The 21,352-nt window shown below is 46.7% G+C and overlaps 1 protein-coding gene across 4 annotated transcripts; it reads left to right on the plus strand.

Moving 5' to 3' along the window:
- The first annotated feature begins 516 nt into the window (after window positions 1-516).
- Ip6k2 (inositol hexakisphosphate kinase 2) lies at window positions 517-20,790 on the plus strand. 4 transcript variants are annotated; one of them, XM_048334845.1, is made up of 6 exons: window positions 517-638; window positions 12,704-13,028; window positions 14,967-15,189; window positions 16,200-16,375; window positions 19,218-19,393; window positions 20,018-20,790. In XM_048334845.1, the coding sequence occupies exons 2-6, from the start codon at window positions 12,827-12,829 to the stop codon at window positions 20,516-20,518; spliced, it is 1,278 nt and encodes a 425-aa protein (XP_048190802.1). In that variant the 5' UTR covers window positions 517-638; window positions 12,704-12,826; the 3' UTR covers window positions 20,519-20,790. The 4 variants fall into 4 exon arrangements, with proteins under 4 accessions (XP_048190802.1, XP_048190803.1, XP_048190801.1 ...); XM_048334846.1 differs by having other exon boundaries at window positions 533-638; window positions 12,708-13,028; XM_048334844.1 differs by having other exon boundaries at window positions 610-748.
- The last annotated feature ends 562 nt before the right edge of the window (window positions 20,791-21,352 follow it).

Here is a 21,352-nt window from a genome sequence, read left to right on the forward strand (position 1 = left end):
TAGCTTCCAATTAGGATCTTCCGATCTCAGCCTCCCGAGTAGGTGGGATGACAGGCGTGAGCCACCGGCAAGGCCTCTCATCTGAACGACAGCGGTTCACATCCATCGGGCTGGCACGACCAACTTCCCAGTTTGCCTCGGGTTTCCTGGATGTTGGCCCCAGACATTTCCCGCATCCTGGGAAAGCACCCCATTGCCAGGGCAACCAGGGCGGCTGAGTGAACTACCTGTCTCCCACGCGTCCCGCAGTTGACTCATTCTCACGTAAACCCGCCCGTCACTCCACCTGACTGCCCCCCCACCGGCCTATCCTCCAAATGGAGAACAATGCCCCGCCCCTTGATCTACCACGCCCATTCCTCCCTCCAAACCCGGCCTCCTCCCCCCCCTCTCCATTGGCCACGCCCACCCCCTTTTCCCCGCCCCCTTCCGGAAGTCACCGCAGCGAATCCCAGCGCCCTAGCAACAGCGCCTTTCGGGTTACCCAGTCCGCGTGCGCGGCCCCGCGGCGTCAGCCAATCGCAGGAAGCTCCCGGGAGCGAGGCGCTTGGGGGGCGGGGCTCAGAGAGGCGCAGCCATTTTGGTGGAAGAGAAACAATAGGACGGAAACGCCGCGGGACCGGGCTGTGGCTACACAGGTAACGCCCGCTTCGCCCCGGGGGCCTCCGGCCGGCTCGCCGCCCGCGTCTGGAGGGAACGGCTTTTTAACGTGTCGGGGTGGTCACCGCGGGCTGCTTCCCGTCCTCTGGTGAGGAGGCGGCGGTGGGGTGTCCCCCGCTGTCATTGTGAGGGAGGAGGTCTCCCACCATCTTTGTGGAGCCGGATTCTCCCCGACCCCTTGGGTGAAGATTATCCATCATCAGACCTATCTTCGGGTCCTTGAGGAGAGAAGATACCCCACCTCCCTTTTTTTTGAGGGAGGTGCAGAATTCCCAGTCATGGGTGGGGCGGGGGAAGGGGAGGATGCTGGATGTTGAGGCGGGCGGGCGGGCGGGGGGGGGGAGGGGAGGGCAATGTCTTCTCCGGTTTTTGAAGGAAATCTCCGGTATCATTGGAGGGGGAGGGGGCGGGGGCGGGGAGGTGTCTTCTCCCCTCCCCCGGGTCATTGGCGGCCACGATTCCCTCCCCCCGTTACCGAGGGGGGGGGTCAGCGCCTCAGGTTGGGTGTGTGTGTGTATGCGGGGTTGGGGGGGGGGGTGGCTCCACGGACGTGCAGCCATTTTGGGTGGTTGTCTGCCACTTAGGCCCAATCACCTCGTATTTGATGCGAGTGGGGGGGGCGGGGTGGGGGAGGGGGGTGATCTGCGCTTCCAATCTTACCGGGTTTGGAAACGTCTTTAAAACAAAACACGCCTTCTTTATACTGATGCTTTCACCTTGCGTGGAACTTTGGTTTCACATTTGGGTGTAGATTGTGTGTGTGTGCGTGCGTGTGTGTGTGTGTATCTTTGGCATCCTTAATGATTTAGGATTTTAACCCATCTCCATAACCTCTGTTGATCAAGATGCATTATACTTATAAACTGACACGCTGACTGGGAACCATTCTGTAATAAATTTTCAGAGGGGGAAAAAAATAACCAAAGAAGCTGTACTAGGAGAAAAATAACGTGAAAACCAGATATAGAACCCAGTCAAATCTAGTACTCTTTAAATACCAGGGTAAATAGCTACTGGCTGCTAAAGGTAGAAAGAATATGAATAGAAGAGGATCATTTAGAAGAATAGCTTTGTCCTGGGGCTTGAACGCAGGGCCTGAGCTTCTTTTGCTCAAGGCGAGCACTCTACAACTTGAGCCATAGTGCTGCTTCCCGCTGCTTTTTGGTACTGAGGAATCGAACCTAGGGCTTCATGCATGCTAGGCAAGCGCCCTACCACTAAAGCCACATTCCCCCTGAAGACTAGTTTTAAGAGAAAGTACTAACACCTTGGAAAAGTAATCAAAATATTGAAAATGGGCAGTTGCATGAATTCTCTTTAAAGGAGGACCTCGATTACAGTAATTTTGTTCAATCCTACTATTTAAAATGTTTGCTGTATTTGCCTTTTTGGCAGGATAATATCTTATGTTGACTGAGATGCTTATGTACGTCAGTTGTTTGTGGGGTTGTTATAATTGCATCTTGTAACTTGGTGCTAAGTATTAAAAGAGAAATTCACGGGCGGTGTGGTGTTCTTAACCGCCACCAAAATTAGAAATGGCATGAATACTTTATATCGTATTTGGCATTAATAGGACAGTTGATGGTCTAGCAAATTTTTCTTTGGAGCGAAGTCCATTGTACTGTTAAGTCATTCAGATTGTTTTACCTGCATTGTGGTTTTAGCATAGAACTCACAAGTATTGGTAGACATCAAGTAGATAAGGTCTAGAAACTGGAGTTGATGTAATCGTAGAAACCAGTTTGTCAGATGTTATAGTCTTCTTTTGTGCTTCAGAGCTCTCAGGGTGGCAGACCAGAACACTGTATACCAACCCTGTATCTCCAAACATTGGGACGTGCCAGGAAGGCGCAATCACTGATTGCTGAACCCTAGCCAGTCTCCCTTGCAGAGGGATGTGGGAGCTTCAGAGATGTAACTAGTATCTAGGCAACAGTGATGAGCTGAGTCTCCTCCCTGAGGCCAAGTTGCTGAGATGAAAAATTTCCATTGTTAGGCTCATAAAGAGGATGCTTTGGGAAAGAATTTTGAGCCAAGGTTTGTTTGCTTTTTTCACTTCATGAGATGATTATCTAATGAACAAGTTGATGCTAAATGTGGTGGTGCACATCTATAATCTCAGCACTTAGGAGGTGGATCATGAGTTCAGAGACAACCTGGTCCATATTAGAAATTCCAGAGGCTGGGCGCTGATGGCTTACACCTGTAATCCTAGCTATACAGGAGGTGGAGATCTGAGGATCGCGGTTCAAAAGTAGCCTGGGCAGAAAAGTCCCCTCGTATTTCCAGTTAGCCACTCAAAAAATCAGAAGTAGTGGTGCTGTAGCTCAAAGTGGTAGAGTACTAACCTTGAGCAAAAAGATCTTGGGGACAATGCCCAGGCCCTTAGTACAAGCCCAACAACGGACAAACAAAAGTTCCAGGGTTCTTCTGGGTTATGTAGCAAGAGCCTGTCCAAAAAAAACAATAACAAAAACAAGTTGAGCACTTTCATTGATTGATTGATCCTGGGCCTTGAACTCTAGGCCTGGGCACTGTCCCTAAGTTGCTTTTTTGAGCATCTGTTTGTACCACAAAAAAGAATTTATATAAGACTTTAAAAAAAGGTTTTGCCCTTTTGTCTACCATGTAATAAAATTAAGTGTTTTGCAATATATTCTGATGGCAAAGAAATGAAAGTAGAATTTAAGTATCACCTCTTGAGTTTGAAGGAAAAGAGGATCTGTCAAATTGAAGAATGGTTGCTTTATTTATCACTCACCACCAGCTTCAGTAGTTAACTCCTGTCTGATACTGTTTTAACTTTAAGAAAAGTTTTTATGTGTTTGTTTTATTTTAGGCTGTGTCAAGTGCACTGCCACTGAGCCAATTTTGTCTCAGTCCTCAGAAGTGTTCTGTTATTCTTACTTTACTGTATATCTCTGAAAGACAAGGAGCTGGCCATGGAATTTATAGTGCCATTATTCTGTCTTTAAAAAATAGTCATTCCGGGCTGGGAATATGGCCTAGTGGCAAGAGTGCTTGCCTCATATACATGAGGCCCTGGGTTTGATTCCCCAGCACCACATATATAGAAAATGGCCAGAAGTGGCGCTGTGGCTCAAGTGGTAGAGTGCTAGCCTTGAGCAAAAAAGCCAGGGACAGTGCCCAGGCCCTGAGTCCAAGCCCCAGGACTGGCAAAAAAAAAAAAAAAAAAAAAAAAATGTCATTCCTACAGAGAGAGAGAAAGAGAGAGCGCACACTTGCACGCGCCAGTAGAGCTATGGCTCAAAGTGGTAGAGAGCTAGCCTTGAGCAGAAAAGCTCAGGGACAACTCCCAAGCACCACAACTGACACCACCCCCCCCCCAAAAAAAAAAGATAATTCCTTAATTTTTTAAAATTACCTCCACCGGTGCCCCTTGTTGTCTGAACAATAACCTTGGAGTCACTTGTGATCTGCTCATGGCACGGGATTGAAACAGACTGTTTTATCTCTTAAAATTATGTGCTTGCTCTGTTTTTTCTTCCACTCTACTGAAGCTGTCATCTGGTAGTGTTTCCCATATGCTGGCTTTTTGCTCATCACTCCTTGTGCTTAGACCTTTTGGCTGTCTGGTGGGTGGATGTGAGGGAGGCGCTGTTAGTTTGTCTTTTTGGTAAATGAACTATGGAAGCTCGTGTACAAATGAGCTCCATTCTGGGCACAGCGTTGCACACCCAGGAGGAGTATAAATATGAGCCCAGCCTAGGCAATATGTACAGTGAGACACTATCTCAAAAAAAGCAAGAGCTGTGACTCCCAGGAAATGGAAATGTGTTTTTTTTGTGTGTTTTGGTGGTGGTGGTGGTGATGTCAGTGGTGTTTGTTTTTGCTTTGGGTTATTTTTCTTTGGGGGATGGGGAGTAAGGAGGTGTGCAAAAAGGGAGGAGGAAGGGTGAACAAATGGTAATTATGCTATTCACTATATAGTACGTGGAAAATGATCTATATAACATGTGGGCAAGGATGGGAGGGGGAAACAGGAAAGCAAAAGAAGGGAGTGACATTAGTCAAGAAAAAGAAACATACTCATTACCTGACTTATGAAATGGTAACCTTTCTGTACAACACCTAACAATAACAATGAGTGGGAATATGGCATAGCCAATAGAGTGCTTGCCTAGCATGCATGAAGCCTTGGGTCCCATTCCTCAGCACCACGTAAACAAAAAAAAGCCGGAAGTGGCGCAATGGCTCAAGCGGTGGAGTAGCTAGCCTTGAGCAAAGAGAAGCCAGGAACAGTGCTCAGGCCTCGAGTTCAAGCCCTAGGACTGGCAAACATTTTTTGAGCCATTGCGCCACTTCCGGCTTTTTCTGTTTATGTGGTGCCGAGGAATCGGACCCAGGGCTTCATGCGTGCTAGGCAAGCACTCTACCACCAAGCCACAGTCCCAGCCCCCAATAGCAATATTTCTTAAAGAAAAAATACAAGAGCTTTAAACAGAACTCTTTGACTATTGGCAACCCAAAGGGCCTCCTAGTAAGATATCTTCCTGTGTGTCATATATAGTTCAAAGGAAGGAGAGAGTCTTGGCCTCTAGGAGTTTGTAGATGTCTTGCTCCTGTCTCTGTGTATGTGTGTGCGCTTGTCCTTGGGCTTGAACTTAGGGCCTGGATGCTGTTTCTGACCTTTTTGTTCAAGACTAGAGCTCTACCATTTGAGAGTCACAGCTCCATTTGCAGCTTTTTTTTTTTGTAGTTTTAGTGGAGATGAGTATCTCACAGACTTTCCTCCTTGGGCTAGCTTTGAACTATATCCTCAGAGATTAAGTTCACCTCCAGTCCATCATTCCCTACTATCTGCTGCTTCTTCAGCATTTGACCAGCATCCCGTTATATTTTAATGTTTGCAGCTCAGTTCAGTATCTTCTCAATTATCTCTTAACTTTGTGAATCAAAAACGTTTGTTCTGGCAATAAACCGCTATCAGCCTTACATCTCTTGTTTGGTACCCCATAAGCAACATTTCAAAAGTCAGGATCCTTGGTTCCTCCTCCCCAGATAACATGCTGAGTTCATTGGGGAGTGTGCATGTTTTAGGAGGCCCTCAGAGATCTCCAGTTCTCTATAGAGTTAGTTACTTTCCCTAAGGTTAACCACAGTGCATTATACCTAGACATGGGTGAAGCCCTGGTTTAGTGCCATCTCCTCTTCCGTAATTTTTCTGTGGCTGGCTATCAGGCTCTGGGTATGGTACCCGGTTCCTTGCCAAGTGTGCAATGGAGTAGGCAAGGTGACCATAGAGATATTGTGCCAGGTGGGACAAATGTCTGGAAACAGCCTTTGATCATTGAGGGGGGGGAGGAGGTTCAGAACCTGAAGCTCCCAGGGAAGTTATCCCTGCCCCGGGTCCACCTGAGTGGCGAAGGCCCATAAAACAAGGAAGGATGATGGAGGGGTATATCAGCTTGATTTGGATCCCCTTGGCTTTCTGGGGTTGGGGGATTTGAACTTAGGACTCATGATTGCTAGGCAAGCATAGCTGCTGTGCCTGTAATACATTTATTGGTTCAGGTTGGATGGGAGGAGGGTCTTACTACTATTCAGGCTGGCCTTAAACCATGAACCTCCCAAATAGTTGGGATTACAGCCATGTACCGCCACGCCCAACCCCCACTTTTGGTTTTGACATGTGAGCATACTTAGTTGCCTGAAACATTTTTGTGGTGTGAAACTAACAAAGATCGGGAACTTTCTAAAGCAGTAATTTTTTTTTCAAATACAGGTTTTTTTGTGGGTTTTTTTTGCCAGTCCTGGGGCTCAGACTCAGGGCCTGAGCACTGTCCCTGGGTTCTATTTGCTCAAGGCTAGCACTCTATATACTCTCTATATATTTCTATATACGTGGTGCTGAAGAATTGAACCCAGGGCTTCATGTATATGAGGCGAGCACTCTACCACTAGGCCATATTCCCAGCCCCCAGTGAATGGTTCTTATAATCCCAGTATCCCTGCTAAGGCAGAAAGATTGATAGTTTAAGGCCAGCCTGGGCTACTTATCAGAGACCCTGTCTTAGAGAAGCCAAACAAGAGATCTCATATTTGGCAAAGTCATATTCTATTGTCCTATTTGGTTGTCATGGAAGATGGAGGAGTTAGTTACTTCCTTCTTGACCTTCCTGTGCCTGGTGTGTACCTGAGATAGTGTGTGATACTGTCATCGCCGTCACTTGTACGTACATGTGTGGTCAACTCCCTGCATCTCCATCACGGAGTGAAGCTATTCGCCTACATAGTGGGCTGCTTCCATGTTTACTTTCTTGTGGATGGATTTAAAACCTTCAAGAGCTGGGCACCCATCTGTGTTTTCCTATTTCAATCTTGTGAATCCTCCCCCATCATTATTTTTCTCTCCCAGTTGTAAAAGTAGCATATGCTCAGAATTTGAGAATATTTCAAGAAATTTGAGATCTAGGAATGAAACTTAGCAGTAAAGCACCTCTTTAGATTGTGTAAGCTCTTAATTCCATCCCTAGAACTAAAAAAACTCAGTAAATACGTAGAAAAATAGGACGAGAATAATGATTTGCCTCCTAGGAGAGGTCAGATTTTGAGGTGTCTGCAGTTAATTTGACATGAATTATATGGCATCTTTTTTTTTCCTTTTTTTGGTTGGTTGTGGGGCTTGAACTTGGGGCCTGGGCACTATCCTTGTGCTCTTCAGCTCTAGGCTGGCACTCTACCACTTGAGCCACAGCTCCACTTCTGGTTTTCTGGTGTTTAGTTGGCGATAAGCATCTCACAGACTTTGTTGCTTAGACTGGCTTTGAACCATGATCCTCAGATCTCAGCCTCTTGAGTAGCTAGGATTGCAGGCATAAGCCACCAGGCGGCCAGCTTACATGGCATCTTTAAACAACTATGATTCCCTCCCTCTCTCTTTTTTTAAGATGTAGCTCAGGCTGGTTTTGAACTCTGAATCCTTGAGCCTTAGCCCCCTGAGTGCTTGGATTACAGGTTTGTACCACTATGCCTACCTAGCTTTCTCTACGTTTAAAAAAATTAATTTTATTATTTATTTGTTTATGTGGTACCAAGGAATCGAACCCAAGGCCTCATGCATGGTAGACAAGCACACTACTGCTAAGCCACATTCCTAGCCCTCCCTACATTTTTGGGCAGCATTTTGACTGCTTCTTTCTCCTTTTTTTTTTTTTTGTCCCAGACCCAACTGCAACTCAGTACCACACGCCTTTTTTTTTTTTCTTTCTAGTCCTGGGGCTTGAACTCAGGGCCTGTAGCACTCTGCCACTTTAAACCACAGCAACATTTCTGTTTGTGGTACTGAGGAATGGAACCCAGGGTTTCATGCATGCAACACAGAATGTTTAAATGCTAGTTAACATTGGTTTTATACTATGCTAGGATTCAGTCAATCATCCCCACCCCCCACCCCCAATCCTGGGGCTTGAACTCATGGCCTGAGCATAGTCCCTGGCTTCTTGTTGCTGAAGGTGGTTAGCATTCTACCACTTGAGCCACAGTGCCACTTCTGGATTTTTCTGTTTATGTGGTGCTAAGGAATTGAACCTAGGGCTTCATGCATGCTAGACAAGCACTCTACCATTAAGCCACATTCCTAGTCCTAAATCCATCTTAAGGCCACATTTTAAAAGTCTTCTCACTTGATTTTCCACAAGAGCGAATTTTCCAAAAGGTTACTTGTCCTGCTTGGAATTTGCTTACATAGAATATTTTCACATCAGCGGGTCCCAGATGAATGAATGTTTGGGAAAAAATAAAAGCAAGGGTGCACGACAAGGATCATGGCTAGGAAAGTGTGGTGCTATAGATACAGTTGCTCAGGAATATCTCATTAAAGAGGTGGCACTTGAGATGGTCCCAGCTACCCAGGAGCCTGAGGTAAGAGGATCATTTGAGGCCAGCCTGAGTCACCAAGTGAGATCTCATTTAAACAAACAAACCCGAAAGACTTTCTAGTGTCCCAGTGGAGTTGAGATTTTAAAAAGGTGATATTTGCATAAAGAATTGAAGGAAGGTAGATATGATTGCAAATGCCTATGACTGGTCCAGTGCCTTGGGAAGCTGAGAAGGAAGGAGGGAGAGAAAAAAAAACTTCAGATCTCTTGAGTTCAATCACCAGTATTGTCTAAAGGAAAAGAAATGGAAGGTTCAGAGTGAGCCAAAGCACTCTAGAGGTACAGGAGGAAGGAGAGTAAAAGGTCGAGACTAACCTGGTCTGGAGGATCCAAGTTTGAGGCCAGCCTGTGTAGAATGTTAGCAAGACCTCAATCAGCAAGCCAGGTGTGATACTGCGTTCCTGCCATCCCAGCTGTACTGGAAGATAGCTATAGGTAGGATTTTCATCCGAGGTCAGCCCTAAGCAAAAACACAAGACTAATGGAAAAAATTAGTAAAAAGCAAAAAGGTCTTGGTACCTGCTTAGAAAGTACAGAGCCCTGAGTTCAAACCCTAGTACAGTGCCCCCCCCTCCCCAAAAGGCAGACCCAAGGGAAATGTATTTGATGAGGACCATACTAAGCAAAAGAGTGAGGATGAAGGCCCCTGAGGTAGGGGCATGTCAGGCATATTTGAGAAATGACAAGGTCAGTGATGAAATGGGAATGGACTTGATAGTTGAGTTTTCTTTCCTTATGGATTTTTTTAAGGGTAGTCTTATTGGACCTTTTTTTTGTGTGCCAGTCCTGGGCTTGAACTTAGGGCCTGGGCACTGTCCCTGAGTTTATTTTGCTCAAGGCTAGCACTCTACCACTTGAGCCACAGCACCACTTCCAGCTTGGAACAGAATTCAGAGCTTCATGCATGCTAGGCAAGCACTCTACCACTAAGCCACATTCCCAGCCCCCTTATTGGCCCTTTATAGTTCTGTTCTGCTCCTTTATGTATAAAAGCTCTCTTCCCTTTGGCTTTGTAAGAGTTGCAAAGAAGATAACCATGCAACTGATTGGTAGAAGTGTGCCTAGTGTTGAGACCCTGATAAAATGTAGACTTTGCAAGTGAAGCAGATGGCATTAGGATATGTTGCCATCCTGAAGTGTGTGTCTTTTTTATTTGCTCACCTTTTAGCTATTGTGAAATAGTGCCACTATAAGCATTTATGTACAGGCTGTTTATGAGCATATGTTTTCATTGCTCTTGGACAAAAACCTAGAATTAGGGTTGCACTATAGTAAGCTTAACGTTTGGCTTTTTTACCCCCTTCGAGATGGAGGTATATTACAGTGTTTGCTCAGACTGGCCTTGAACTTCTGAGCTTGGGTGATCCACCTAATAAGCTTCCAGAATAGCTGGGACTACAGGTGCATGCCACTCACTGCACCTGGCTTATATATTTTAACTTCATAAGAAACTGCCAAAATAATTTCCCAAATGGCCATCCATTGTTCCATTTCTGTGGACAGTGTATGAGAGTTTCAATGACTGGTTCTGGTGATAGAAGTCTACTGAGCCTGTAGCTCTAGGGCTCATTAGACTTGAATGTGGTAAGGGTTGTTTTTCTACCATGAGCCCATCCTGCATCTCACCTCCCCTGGTGACTACCTGACCCTGGGGCTTTTCTAGGGCAGAGTAAGTGGCTCCGGTGGATCTCATTTGTCCTCTCATTAACTAAATTCTGGAAGAGTGAATTAAGGGCCCAGGGACTTTGATGAGTCATCAGTGTTTTATTCGCAGGACATAGAAAGTTCAGAATATTATGACATTGTTTCTGCAGTCCTTCACTCGATTCTGCCTGGATCTTGGTGTGGATTGTGAGAGATGCTATAGCCTGTTCTAGGGTAGACTATGTTCTATGTTCCTTATCTGTTTGTAGTTTCATGGGCCAACTGTGAGGGAACATGGAAAGCTAAGATAGATGGTAAATCTAAAATGAGTATTTTGGGGGCTGGGAATGTGGCTTAGTGGTCCAGTGCTTCCCTAGCATACATGAAGCCCTGGGTTGAAATTCCTCAGTACCACATACACAGAAAAGGCCAGAAATGGCGCTGTGGCTTAAGTGGTAGAGTGCTAGCCTGGAGCAAAAAGAAGCCAGGGACAGTGCCCAGGACCTGGTTCAAGCAGAATTGGAAAGGGGTTTGCATTATCGCTAGTATTGTTCTGTTAGCAAAAGCAATTTTAGATCTTTGCAAAGACTTTACATTTCTAAAGCCTGGCCCCTGAGAAGCATCTTGTACTTTGACGATTTAGTCATTATGGTACCCAAGCTGTGCTTTTTCTGGCAGGCTGCCTGTGATGGTAGCTTTCCATGGGTGTTGGTATTACTTAATCAGGTCTTTGCTCTCTCACTTGTGTGAGCCAGTCTGTATAGAACTAGGGAAAGGGCATCTCAGAGCTCCATCTTCTGGAGAGAAGCAGGAGTAGCTAGAATGCTCTCATCCTTGTGGCCCCATTGCATGTGTGATTTGAAGGCATTTCTCATATTGCTCCCAAAGCCTTCTGTAGTGAGTCAAGTGGGGAAATCAGGACCTCTGGGTCTCTGTTCTTTGTACATAGGAAAGCTTATTGATTCCTAATGCTGCAATCAAAGTACACACACAGTTGGGTTCTCTTAAGGGAGGTAAACACTAACTTTTTTTTTTTTTTTTTTTTTTTTTGCCAGTCCTGGGGCTTAAACTCAGGACCTGGGCACTGTCCCTGAGGTTCTTTTGCTCAAGGCTAGCACTCTACCACTTGAGCCACAGCACCACTTCCGGCCTTTTCTGTGTATGTGGTACTAAGGAATCAAACCCAGGGCTTCATGCATGCTAGGCAAGCACTCAGCCACATTCCCAGCCACAGTAACACTTTTTAAGGACAAATATTTCCTGCTGTAGAAAATGAATTTGTGGTGAAGGCATCCTCCTAACAAAGCTGAAGTTCCATGTATATAGTAAGAATGCTATATCAAGGCAGAAGTTCCAGAGATTCCGGGCCCTTGAGGCATTGGCAGATGGGGTCACTTGGGAGCTGTGGCTTCTAACCCCAGTCCTGGATGTGTCTATCTCATAGAAAGGGTCATGAGGACCAAGTGAGAAATTCCTGTAATGAGCCTGGCACTTAGTAGGTGCTTTACATTAAAGGATGAAGGGCCCATCTCCACAGACTCTTTCTCACTACTGTTCTAATGGGAGCTATGGGAACTGGAGGAGTTGCCAGTAAGATGCCTGTACAGACATGGAAGGGTACTTAAGCCCTGTATAGTTCTGCTAGTAGACTGTATAAGTCCATAAATTATAGGCAGGAAGTAGCTTGCCTGTTCTAAAACAGTAAACAGGGCGTGTATCTAGTGTGCTTCATTGATAGTGTAATTTGTACAGCTCTGGATGCGTAATCAGATCTCGAAGGCCCTCCACCTTTTGTGGGCGAGCACCTCAATTGCCCCAGGAACACAACTTTGGTTTTCAAGGTGTGTGCCAGCTTTTGGTGATCAGGATCGAACTGATAAAAATAGTCTGTGACCTAGAACACTGTGTATCTTTTTAAATGGAGTTAGCCAGCCTCAATCAGTTGTTTTTAGATACTGAGGTTAATCATTAAAGCTGAGCTGGCGCTCCATTGCTAATAAGGTTAATGGGGCTTGGCCTTGGCTTTGGGCAGGGGCAGTTTGTGGGGACACCTTGGGTGAGTAAATTTTGCTAGGTGATGCGTAAGTTGGTTTTTCTCTGTACTTAAATACATTTTATAAAAATATGATTAGTGGAACAACTTGGGCCCCTTACGTGTAACCATCCTAATTAGAAAATGGGTTTAAATAATAAATATTACGTTTGAAAGTGTAATTTTACCCCCATTGCTTTGTGGCTTTGGGTTTCTCCTGCTGTAGTGGCCTTATAATACTATGGTGTCTCCCATCTTTCTGCCCCAAATAACCCCGCCCCTCTTGTTTGTCTTTCTGTGGGAAGAGGCGGGGCCGGCGTGGGTGTGTGGGTGGGGCCCTGGATGAGCTCACACTCACACTGTTTGTCTTTCTGCTAGAGCAGAAGGAAGGGCCAGTGGCTCTGAAGCAGCTCCCAGACTGTGTTCTAACAGCTAGGACGGCTTTGTGTTTGCTTCCTGGCAGGCAGAGTGTCCTTTGCCAGTCAGTCTAGGCAGGAAGAGACCCAGGCGACAGACTCGGGCAGAAGACGCACTGGCCGCCAGAGCCCGCTGCCTCCCCTTCCTTCCCGCTGCCTGCGTCCGGAGGATGAGCCCAGCCTTCAGGGCCATGGACGTGGAGCCCCATGCCAAGGGTGTCCTGCTGGAGCCCTTTGTCCACCAGGTTGGGGGACACTCGTGCGTCCTCCGCTTCAACGAGACAACCCTGTGCAAGCCCCTGATCCCGAGGGAGCATCAGTTCTACGAGACCCTCCCAGCGGAGATGCGCAAATTCACTCCCCAGTACAAAGGTAAGCCCCCAAGCTGGTGAGGTGTGAGGGCATTGTGGCCATGGAAGGCCCTGGCAGCCAGCCATACTCTGAGCCCTCTCCTTCCACTCACACTTATGTTTTCCCTCCTTCCTCCTCCTCCTCCTCCTCCTCTTGGCCCTCAGCCCCAGCACCTCACCCCCTCAATCTGAAAGCCCTGGTAAGATTGCTCAATTGTTTTGTTTCTGTGGATTGTTTTGCGTTTGCTTTCTGGTGGAAGTCTAGTTGTGTTTCATGTTCAGGTATCTCTTGGTTACAGTAGCCCATAGTCCCCCCCCCACGGAGGGGACGGTGGGGGAAGACTTTAGGAGGATTTTGCCCAGAATTCTTGCAGCCTGCTTTTTGTCCTCCAGGAAACCAGAAGCCCGGGTGATTAGGTAGGCTGGGAGCAGGGTTGCAGGAGTGGGAGGACTACGCTGATTAGCTGAAGCCCTTTGCTATTACGGAGTGTCCTCAAAATTGCTCTGTAAAGGCAACCCTTTGATTCATCCATGGTGATGTTCTTCTTTCTTAACAATGCATTCTTCGGGGATGGGGGTGGGGGCTATTGGTAGCCACCAGCATGGTGTGGTCTTTCCCGGGGTGTGGGGAAAATCCTTTCGGAAATCAAAGGAGAAGCCCTTAAAGACTTCAAATGTGCCCTGTTGGTTGTACAAAAGACTCCAGGACAACGTAGGTTCTTTGGGGACTGTTGAAACATTGTTCTTGAAAAACATAATGTATTGGGTACCTCACTGTACTCTGAAATGCATGTGTTTTGGTGGGGGCGGGGAAGCTAGGGGCCCTCATTTGGTCCTTTTCTGTTGTTTTTTTTTTTTCCAGGAGAAAGCCCAAGTTCCTTTGTTAGCTGGTTACTCCTGCCCCATTTTTTCCCCCCTGGTCCTTTTCCCCCATGACCACAGGGAATTGTGGCTCCTTGAGTTTCCCACCTTGGCTCCTCTGCACACACAGCTGGGGGCCACCTCACAAGTGTCATCTCTCTCTCTGAGCACGCATTCCCTTGCAGCAAGCAAGCGAACGAGCGGGCAGGCAGCAAGCACTGAGCAGATTGAGTGACCTGGGGCAGAGAGGCCTGGGAGGAAAGGCGTTCAGCCAGTTGGTTGTAAGGCGCTCGTCGGCACCTGCTGAATGGCTCCCTCCTCAAAAGACTGTCTAATTACACATGGCAGGCTCTAGAGACTCAAAGGGGAAAGCTGCTTTCAAGGCCACCATGTGTCTGTGCTCCTGGCCCCACCCTATCTGCCTTGTGTTCATTTTGTTCTTTTGTGACACGAAACTGCAAGATCAATAAAAGTATAATTTGAGAAGGACAAAAGGCTCGGGGCACCCACCCAAGTGGGGGTGCCGCAGAAGGCCTTTTGCTAGGGTGGGTGTCTCTGTGTGTTGTGTGATTTGTTTTGTTTGCCCCCCCCCTTTTATTTTGCTTTGCTTATTACCCCAACCTTCCCTCACCCTCAGATGCTTCTTACCTTGAGGCAAACCTGTGTTCCCCTGTGTTCAGGCTCTGCTTTAAAGCAGGCTTCCAGGCCGTCAGAGTTTCTGTTTTAGGGTGTTCCAAGTTCCCCCAAGCTATAAAGATCATTGTTTTTTGTGTCTCTCATAGGATCAGAAGAGTTACATTAAAAATTAATAAACATTTTCAATATGGAAAAATGTGTCTTGTAATTCTTTGGCGCTTGCCTTGTTGAGTACTTTAGAAAGACTCTCGGCCTTGTTTGCTCCCTAATCGCTTGTCTTGTATGGTGTCATTTTTTCTAGCTGTTTTGATATTTGTTAGGTTGCAGATGAGTTTGGGGCCTCTGGCAACATAGAGACTTAAGGAACAGGGTAAGAAAAAACCACACATGTTACAATCATGTTACTTCAAACATATCTTCCTGTGACATTCAAAGTCCTTTCCGCTCGTCCCCCTCCTTGTAGGTGTGGTATCCGTGAGCTTTGAAGAAGATGAAGACAGGAACTTGTGTTTACTAGCATATCCATTAAAAGGGGACCATGGAACTGGGGACATTGTAGACAATTCAGACTGTGAACCAAAAAGTAAGCTGCTAAGGTGGACAAGCAAAAAACATCACGTCCTAGAAACTGAAAAGTCACCCAAGGATTGGGTGCGTCAGCACCGGAAAGAGGAGAAGATGAAGAGGTGGGTGAAGACTGAAGGGAACCTTGTATTCTGGGGGGGTGGGGGAGTGGCAAGGGGGTTCCTGATTACAGCCCAGCCTGAAGTCAAAGACTCAGGATGTACCTGTAGGTGTCTTGTTACTCCATGGCCAATTGCACAGGCCATTTTTGATAAATAACTGCAGAGGCAGCTGTAAAAGAGTCATTCATTCCTCCTAACTGCTCTGATCTATGCCTTTACCCCAGATTACTCATCAGTAGCAGGGAACAAAATGGTCAGATCTCAAGGCTCTAGGTAGGTGGGGCCTTCCAAGTTTTCACATATTGGTCGAGCTTGTGGAAATATCAAATACAAATCCCAAACTGTGGCCAAGTGGTTGAACTTGTTTCTATGATAGTTTCAGTTGAGAGATTTTCCCAGTCCTCAGCATTTAGAATCAGGGGGACCTGTGGACCAGAGGCCAGTCTCCCCAAGGCTTCTGTCTTGGGAGTTGGGAAACTCAGAAGCTGATCTTGTATCCTTAAGGTCTCCCTATGTAGAAGTAGTAGGCTGGTCTCTATTTTATTTTATTTCAACTTAATTATATCTTATTTTTGTGCTAGTCCTGAGACTTAAACTCAGGGCCTGGGAGCTGTCCCTGAGCATTTTTGTTCAAGGCTCTGCCACCCGAGTCACAGTTCCCTTTTCCAGCTTTATTGGTGGTTAATTGGAGATAAGAGTCTTACTGACTTTCCTGCTCAGGCTGGCTTCTAACCATGATCCTTAGAGCTCAACCTCCTGTGTAGATAGGATCACAGGCTTGAATCACTGACACTGGCTCTTTTAATTTTTAACTTTTATTTTAATACACTTCTATGCAAAGTAATACACGTAAGATAAAACATATTTATTTGAACTATTTCATGAGTTTGGACGTATATATGTGACCACTACCATATTAAGAGAGCAAACTTTTCATCACTCCACATGACTCTTTGACAAACTGACTGGATGAGACATTGTGATTTATTGGATCTTTTACCTCTTGACAGCCATAAGTTAGAAGAAGAATTCGAGTGGCTAAAGAAATCTGAAGTTGTATACTACAACCTAGAGAAGAAGGGGAATATAAGTTCCCAGCTTAAACACTACAATCCTTGGAGCATGAAATGTCACCAGCAACAGTTACAGAGGATGAAGGAAAATGCAAAGCATCGGAACCAGTACAGTATCCTTTGTCCACTGGGCATCTGTGCCTTCGGGGAGTGGAGAGGGAAGGCAAGATCAGGGAGAGAAAAGGGACAGGTATTTTCATGTTTGTTCTTTGGGGTTCCAGTTCGATCTCACTATGGGTCTCACTGTGTACACAAGACTGGCTTTAAACTCACCACCACATGTGGATGAGGAGTTTTTAGTCAAGGTTGAGGGTTTTTTTCTGCAGGTTCTTCCAGGATGCCTTGGGTGGGAACTGGGGACAGATGCCACCTCCTTAGGTGAATAATGGGGTCTTGGGGGTAACAGAGCCAGCCTTCATCAGCAGGTGGGGTTTAGCCGGGTAAACTAGAGAAAGATGGCAAGGGTTGGTCCTGATCTTCAGGCTGCTGTACCCTGATCCTAAGAGCTTACTGCAAGGACTGAAGGGAGGACGGGAGGTGGGGGAAGGACTGACTGAACATGAACTGTTACCCCCCTTCTTCCACTTAAGCCATAAAGACAGTATTTCGTGGTCACAGCGTGTTTTTATCGTGCTAGGCATTGGACATAGGCATAGATTGATTTAAAAAAATATGGGCCTAGAATTCATCAGAATTGAAATATTATTTTTAATTCGATAAGAAAACATTAAAAAAACACATTGAATCCTAAGTATTCATCATCCAGGTTTGGCAGTTAATATTGTGTCCATTTCATGTCCTACCTATAACACTCATAACATAAATACCCAGCACTGCACAATCATTGTTGTGTGTGTGTGTGTGTGTGTGTGTGTGTGTGTTTAAGTGCTAGAGATGTAACCTGTGGCCTTTTGCATGCTAGGTAAGCACTCTGATGCTGCTGTTATCTCTAGCCCTTAATTTTTCTTTCACATCTAAGGTAAATGTTATTTCTGCACACTTCAGCATTTGTCTCTGAAAGAAGAATTTTATTTGTTGGCAACACTGGGATTTGCACTCCAGGCTAGAGCTAGGCAGTGTTCTACCACTTGAGCTGTGCCACTAGCCTAAGATAAAGATACTTTAAAACATTTATTTTTCACTCTTATAAAATCCTTAATGTCCACATTTTTCTAATTGTCTTGGTAAGTATATTTGTACCACTGATTTGTTTGAATTGGGATCCCAGTAAGGCTCACGTGATATAATGGGTTAAAATGTTTTAAGTCATTAAGTAGCACTCCCTGCCCTCCTTCCCTCCCTTCCTTCTTTCCTTCCTTTCTTTTTTTGCCAGTCTTGGGGCTTGAACTCAGGGCCTGGCACTGTCCCTGGCTTCTTTTTGTTCAAGGCTAGCACTCTACCACTTGAACCACCGCACCACTTCCAGCTTTTTCTGTATATGTGGTACTAAGGAATCGAACCCAGGGCTTCATGCAGGATAGGCACATTCCCAGCCCTTGGAAATCTGTTGTGAAAGACATTGATCCATGATCTAGAGTTTACCTTTGGTGTCGTTATTGTTTCCCCTACTTTCCAAGAGGCTGATATTGAATGTAAAGGCTTGATCAGACAAGTTCAGTTCCTGGGAGGTAAGGACCAAGAACTTTGAGAGATGGAATTGTGCATTGGGAAGCATTCTGGTTGCCTTTCTCTTTTGAATTATCATTGCCTTAGAGCCATCTCTTCCATTAGGTGATTTTTTTTTTTTTTTCGCCAGTCCTGGGCCTTGGACTCAGGGCCTGAGCACTGTCCCTGGCTTCTTCCTGCTCAAGGCTAGCACTCTGCCACTTGAGCCACAGCGCCGCTTCTGGCCGTTTTCTGTATATGTGGTGCTGGGGAATCGAACCTAGGGCCTCGTGTATCCGAGGCAGGCACTCTTGCCACTAGGCTATATCCCCAGCCCCCATTAGGTGATTTAAAAAAAAAATTTTTTTTGTTAGTCATTAGCTAGAATCGTATAAATAAAGAGGAGCTTTTCTTCATTATTGTCCTGTGGTACAGTTTTATGCTAATTTAAAGGTCTGGGGAGATTCCCTGGGGAAAGCTAGATACCCTAAAAAAAAAGACAAGCAAAGACTCATAAGGGTGTGACTAAAATGGTAGGGTACTTGCTAGTCAGTCCTGAATTCACCCCCACCACAGACCTGTCTAGCTTATCGGCTACACAATGGGTAGATTGTACTTTACCAATTTCTCCTCCAAGGAGCATTGGTTCCTGTTAATGGGAGATGGTGATAACATGTCTGGGCTCATTACTTCTGGTCATTGTCTAGATCTGTCTGTGTACGTGGCTGGATCATGGACAATTTTTAAAGCGACGAAATACATATATATATAGGTCGGTTGTGGAGCTTGAACTGGGGCTAGGCACTGTCTCTGAGCTGAGATCTTCAGCACTGTACCACTTTGAGCCATAGCTCCACTTCTAGTTTTCTGGTGGTTCATTGGAGATAAGAGTCTCCCAGACTTTGCTGCCCTGCTGGCTTTGAACTGTGATCCTCAGATCTTAGCTTCCTGAGTAGCTAGGATCACAGGTGTGAGCCACTGGTGCCCAGCAACTTTCATAATTTCATACTTTCATAATTTTAGTTCACAAAGAAGGCTAGCCGATTTCCTGACCTTATTTGCTGTTGTATTTGTCGGTAGGGACAGTGTGCTATAGGAATGTGGTCCTACACCTAGCTAGATTATTCTGGCAATAGGGTATACATCTCTCAGAGTCCCCCACTCTCATCCCCTCCCCCCCGCCCGTTTCCTGTGTTGAGTCTAGAGATGGTAGCTCTTCCCTGACAACAATTAAAAGTGCCTCTAGGGGCTCACCTTCCTGAATGGATGACAGCATAAGGAATGGTGTCCCCCTATATATAGGCTTGAGCACTAGCACTGTTCTTGTGAACGTCTTCCTTAACTACTCAGAATTTATCTTATTGGAGAACCTGACTTCCCGCTACGAGGTGCCTTGTGTCCTGGACCTCAAGATGGGCACGCGCCAGCACGGTGATGATGCTTCAGAGGAGAAAGCCGCCAATCAGATCCGGAAGTGTCAGCAGAGCACATCTGCCGTCATTGGCGTGCGTGTGTGCGGTATGCAGGTGAGGACAAGGGCTGGCTGTGCCATCCAGTGGCTCTCGCCCCCACCATGGCCTAGTAGTGTTCACCTTTGAGCCTATATGAGTCTGTTGCTTTGTGACCAATAAGAAAAACACCTGTAGCTCAGCACCTGTAATCCTAGCTACTCAGGAGGCTGAGAGCTGAGGATCAGAGTTCAAAGCCAGCCAGGACAGGAAAAGTCCATGAGATTTACCTCTAATTAACCAGCAAAAAAAGCTGGTTTGAGTCCTAGGACTGGCAAAAAAAAAAAAAGGAAAGAAATCTTGTGCCTGGGTGATGTCTCTTGAGGCTGGCTTGCCTGGTTGAGTCCAAAGTCTGTGGGAAGGATAGGAGTGAGCGCAAGGCGCGAGGGCTGGGCTGTCTCCATTGGCATACAGAATAGGGGCCAAGGGCACAAGGACTGAGTCCACATGAAATGGCTGCTTCCTGGGTGGGTATTGATCAGTGAAGAGACCCATTGGCTCTTATGTGACTGGTGTGCTTTATCAAGTTAGAAGATCAAATCTGGGCTATCACATCCCGTCCCCGTCGTCCCCCCCCCCCCCCCCCCACAGTAAGGTCCTTGAGATAGCTCTTAGTCCCTGACCTGTTTATCTCCCACACAGGTCTACCAGGCAGGGACTGGCCAGCTCATGTTTATGAACAAGTACCATGGGCGGAAGCTGTCGGTGCAGGGATTCAAGGAGGCGCTTTTCCAGTTCTTCCACAATGGCCGATACCTGCGCCGAGAGCTGCTGGGCCCTGTGCTGAAGAAGCTGGCAGAGCTCAAGGCCGTGCTGGAACGACAGGAATCCTACCGCTTCTACTCGAGCTCCCTGCTGATCATCTACGATGGCAAGGAGTGGCCTGAAGTGGCCCTGGACTCCGATGCCGAGGACTTGGAGGATCTGTCAGAGGAATCAGCCGATGAGTCTGCCGGGGCCTACGCCTACAAGCCCATTGGCGCCAGCTCCGTGGACGTGCGCATGATCGACTTTGCCCACACCACCTGCAGGCTGTTTGGCGAGGACAGCGTGGTCCACGAGGGCCAGGATGCCGGCTATATCTTTGGGCTCCAGAGCCTGATAGACATTGTCACAGAGATCGGTGAGGAGAGCGGAGAGTGAGCCTGTTGGCTTCTGGAGTACCTGCGTGACAGTGTGTCCCAGGCCCAGCTGCGCTGCGCCGGGGAGGAGGCCAGTATGGCCAGGTGGTGGCCCCTGCAGCCTGGAGCTGATGTGCAGAGGCCTCTGTGAGCCCCAAGCCTGAGCCAGCCCCAGCCACGCTCGGAGTTTTATTTATTTTAACTATTTCTTCAACATTCCACATATGATGATGCAAGATACCTCTTTCTTCCCTGAGTGTAAATGTTCTAATACAGATCTTTTTGTTTATTGTATCCAACGCTCCTGTCATTCTTTCCCTGCAGTGCCCCCCCCCCCCCACCAACCCACAGAAGCCTTGCCACATGCTGGGACCTCCTCTTGGGCCCAGTAATATTCTGGATCCTCCACTACAGGACAGCACCTTGAGATGACCCAGAAAGAGCCATGTTATGGAACTAAAGCAGAAGTTGGGCGATAGGGGTTCCAAGCCTTAGGTCCCGCTTTGGATCCCTTCCTGTGTCACTGGCAGTAGCTAATTGGCTGGAAAACAATGCCCAGTGTCCTGGAGCTAGTACCGAGTTCAAATAGCCACGAGACAGACTGGTAGGCTGCCATAATAAAGGGGTTCATGTAGAGGACAAATTGGACAGAGGAGAGGGCCAAGAAGATCTTGAATTGCAGAGTCAGATGGGTGCAGAGAAACTAGTGTCCTGGATGTCAGGTTCTAAGCAGCTCTGTCTCACCTGAATCAGCCAGCACCTCCTTCCTAGGCCTCTCACTGGGCCCACCTCCCCTCAATCAGCTCAGTGGTACCCCATCCTCTGATCCTTGTACTCACCCTTCAGTGGAGGTGTG

Source organism: Perognathus longimembris, chromosome 26, assembly GCF_023159225.1.
Source record: "Perognathus longimembris pacificus isolate PPM17 chromosome 26, ASM2315922v1, whole genome shotgun sequence".
NCBI classification, from domain to species: Eukaryota; Metazoa; Chordata; class Mammalia; order Rodentia; family Heteromyidae; genus Perognathus; species Perognathus longimembris.